General features: G+C 70.1%; 1 protein-coding gene across 1 annotated transcript in view; it reads left to right on the top strand.

The window, feature by feature from the left end:
- The window catches only part of H696_04739 (hypothetical protein), a gene marked incomplete at both ends in the record, with an annotated part of 10,266 nt that overhangs the window by 1,589 nt on the left and 5,327 nt on the right, over positions 1–3,350 (top strand). The window contains 5 exons of the mRNA XM_009498602.1: positions 1,718–1,904; positions 2,016–2,084; positions 2,304–2,366; positions 2,469–2,512; positions 2,640–3,292. Coding sequence (XP_009496877.1) covers positions 1,718–1,904; positions 2,016–2,084; positions 2,304–2,366; positions 2,469–2,512; positions 2,640–3,292 — 1,016 coding nt within the window. The remainder of the gene's footprint in view (positions 1–1,717; positions 1,905–2,015; positions 2,085–2,303; positions 2,367–2,468; positions 2,513–2,639; positions 3,293–3,350) is intronic.

The raw sequence follows: 3,350 nt of genomic DNA, 5'->3' as shown, positions 1-3,350 counted from the left end.
CCCCGCCGAGGCCGTCGACGCTGGCCCGCAGATAGCCAGGCGCCGGGGTCCTCAATTTCCCCGCTTCCCGCCCCCCCCCCCATGAGGCATGAAGGTGCAGCACCAGCAGCCAGGGGGAAGCCCGGTCACTATCGGGAGACAGGAAGGGGGCGCATGTATTGACTCCGCGACGACGGGTGCCGCCTGCTCTCGGGCAGCGGACGTTCGCGTCTGGCGCCCCGCCCCGGTGGGGGGGGGGGGGGGGCGGAGCGAGAACGCGAAGCACGAGCATAGTATGCGAGGACAGGCCGCGGAGGGGAGAGCACCATGCGGTGTGGTGTGCTCGTGTATTCGTGCACTCCCTCCCAGAAGTCCGCCCCCGACCGGGGCCAACCCCCCCCCCGTCCTCTTGGTCCCCCGTGGGGGGGCGGGACTGCGGGCCCGTTGTTATGATGATGTGTTGCCCTCTCATGTGCGCCCGGGCGCCGGGGGCCCCAGCGGCACGCGCATCCCCGCTGCTGACAGGATGGCGATGGGCGCTCGGCGGCGAGATCCCGCACATGCGTGTCGGCCGCATGCGGCACCGGGCCCGACGCAGGTGCTGTTTGCGCGTCTGCGCCTCCGCGCCCGTCCTGCGGCGCGTGGGCTTCCATTTTCTCCACGGGCGGTTCTCACCGCCCGCCCGGGCCGCGGGACTTCGAGAAGGGTGCTCCTCGCCCCTGTTTGGGGGCACCCGGCCGCTTAGTCACTTGCTCGTGCCTGGCCGGAGATCTGGCCCCGACATAGCCCGCTGGGAACGGTCTCACGCCCCCCCCCCCCCCCCCCCCCGTCGTCGGGCTGGTCCTGGCCCACATGCCGACCCCGTGCCGCCGAGACCGAAGCCTCCCTGCCCCACGGGCACGCGTGCAGCCATGCCAGGCGCTCCAGGCACCATCGAAAGCCCCTTGGAAGAGGCAAATTAGAGCCGGAGAACAGACAGGACTGGCTTGTGATCGTCAGTTCGCGGGCCCCCCCCCCCCCCCCCCCCCCCCGCCGGGTGCGTCGGCGTTTGGCGTCGGGGAGAAGGCGCGGGGGCGCGGGGGGGATCTGTCCTGAGAGAGGGCGCCGGCGCCGTCCACGGTGACGACATGACCCTCCGCGGCTCATTCGCTGCCCGGGCCTTCTCGGGCGGCTCACATGCGTGTGTCCCGGATGGCGAGACGGTCTCACCACAGGCGAGCGACATAAAAACATACAAACACATCGGCGCGCGCGCGGAACATGCGTCTACATGCTTCTATACCTGCACGCATGCTTGCATGTTGTGTGCCTGTGTCCGGGGGCCCAGTTTGGATTGGTTGACTGTTCGCATCATGGTTGTCTGCCCTCCCCCCCCGGGGGGGGGGGGATTTCGCTCCTCACGCCCTCTCACAAGTCGGGTCCCCTCGTGTGGTGAATTTTTCGCACACGCCACTGGTTGGGGGTGCCCCGGCAGGCGCTGACGAGCCACTCTGCCACCACCACACCCCCTCCTCCCCGCCCGCTCCCCTTGCCCCCTCTCCGTTCGCCCCCCCCCCCTCCGTGTTCCCCCGGTGATCCGCACTTTAATTGGCCGCCTCACACGCGTCACTCCCCCCCCCCCCCCCCCCAACCCCCTCTGGGTCTGGGCGAGAAGGGGGCAAATACTTGTGCTTTGTCTGATCGAACGATGTGTCCCCCGCCCCCCCCCGCCCCCCCCCCCCCGCCCATCACCTGTTAGATGACGCTCGGCATTGGCACCGACCTGCCGGCGCACGGCCCCTCGGACGAGGCCGACGACGCGCGGGTCACCTTCTCCCATCATCGGCTCCCCCTGCCGGGCTCCCTCTTCCAGGATGGGCTGGAGTATACCTTGCAGGGCCTGGCATCGGCCAGTTGGGCCGGCGCAGCCCTGGACGGGCACAAGTGTGCGTGCCCCTGCTGGTGTCTTCCTGTGTCCTCCCGCTGCTCCCGCCCCCTCCCCCCGCCTCTCGCCGGTGGCCTGGCATCCGGACTGACTCGTTCATCTGTTTGGCCAGGCAACATTCTGCTGGCCGAAGGCCTGTACCTGCCGGTCATGGCGGATGCCGGCATTTCAGCCCTCTACCGTGTGCTCCCCCTTTCCGTGGATGTTGTCTGTGCGCTGGTCCCCCCCCCCCACCCCCACGCGGTTCTCTTTGGCCCCCTCCCGCCCTCGCTGTGTCGGTGCTGACCTGTGTTCGTGTCTCCTTCGCCGGGCGGTTTATTTGCAGCCTCGCCCACCGGCGGGTCCGCCATCCGAAGCGCCCTCCTCGATACGGAGGGGCATTATTTTGCCCCCCACCCAGGACCCAGTCACCTGGCGGTGGTCCCACATGATGGCACCCTGCTTCGGTGCTTTTTCCGGGCCGGTGCGCACGCACGCACGCGCGCGGAACTGGCCCCACTCCTGCACTCGCCGGCGCATACTGACACTCGATCTCCCTCCTCCTGCCTCTCTCGCTGGCTGAAAGACGCCATGGTTGCCGAGCAGGTGGCGCTCGCCGGGCCGAACTCGGTACGTCCTGGCTCCCCTTCCCTCCCTCCCGAGGGGGGGTCTCCCTGCTTTGCGGGCTCGCCCGGGCATTGTCGCTGACAGGACCCTGACCCCCTCTGGGACATTGTCCCCTGCGCTGCCGTGGCAGTCCCCCGGGCCCCGGTGGCTTCGCCGGGCAGAGCACCATTTTGAATTCCAACACTTCCCGGCCCTGGCGGCGGGTCTGGCCTCGGTCGGCACCCTGTCGGTGGGGCTGCCGCCGGAGGAGTACCTCCGCAGACGGGATGTCGATCTGGCGATGTTCGGGCCGACCGGGCTCGCCGGGCCCGGGGCCCCGGGGCGCGAGCTGAGCCTGCTGACGCTCGTCCCTCGGGGGGCGGATGCGCCGCAGGTGCTGGTCTTCTTGTTGACCGGGGCCGGCACCTGCCGGGCCGTCACTGGGCTTGGTCTTGGGCTGTCGGGGACCGTGGCACAGGCCCTGCCCGTCGGCCGGGCCGCCGCGGCCACCGTCAGCCCGGGCGGCCTGGCGACGCTTGTGCTGACAGACACCGGGGGAATGGCCTGCTTCTTCCACGACCCGGAGGTGCTGCTCTTCCGCCACCTCTGCAGGTCCCGGGCCAACGCCTTCACGCCGCTGGAGCATACGGCCCCCTCGTGGCTGGACGCATGGCTAGTGTGTCGCTTGGCCGGGTCGCTGGCCGACGGTCGGGGGGGCTTCCTCCTGGCCGGGCAGGGGATTCGCCGTGATGCCTGGGAGGTGGCCGTGGCTGTCGGCCGGCGGTCTCTCACGGCCGGTGGTGCGTGCCCTGCCGGCCCTTCTGCTCTCTTTCCCTCTCTCTCTCTCTCTCTCTCTCTCTCT

The sequence above is a fragment of the Fonticula alba genome (assembly GCF_000388065.1).
Source record: "Fonticula alba strain ATCC 38817 unplaced genomic scaffold supercont2.8, whole genome shotgun sequence".
Lineage (NCBI taxonomy): Eukaryota > Rotosphaerida > Fonticulaceae > Fonticula > Fonticula alba.
The sequence above is the reverse complement of the archived record's forward strand: the minus strand, read 5'-3'. Positions and strand labels throughout refer to the sequence as shown.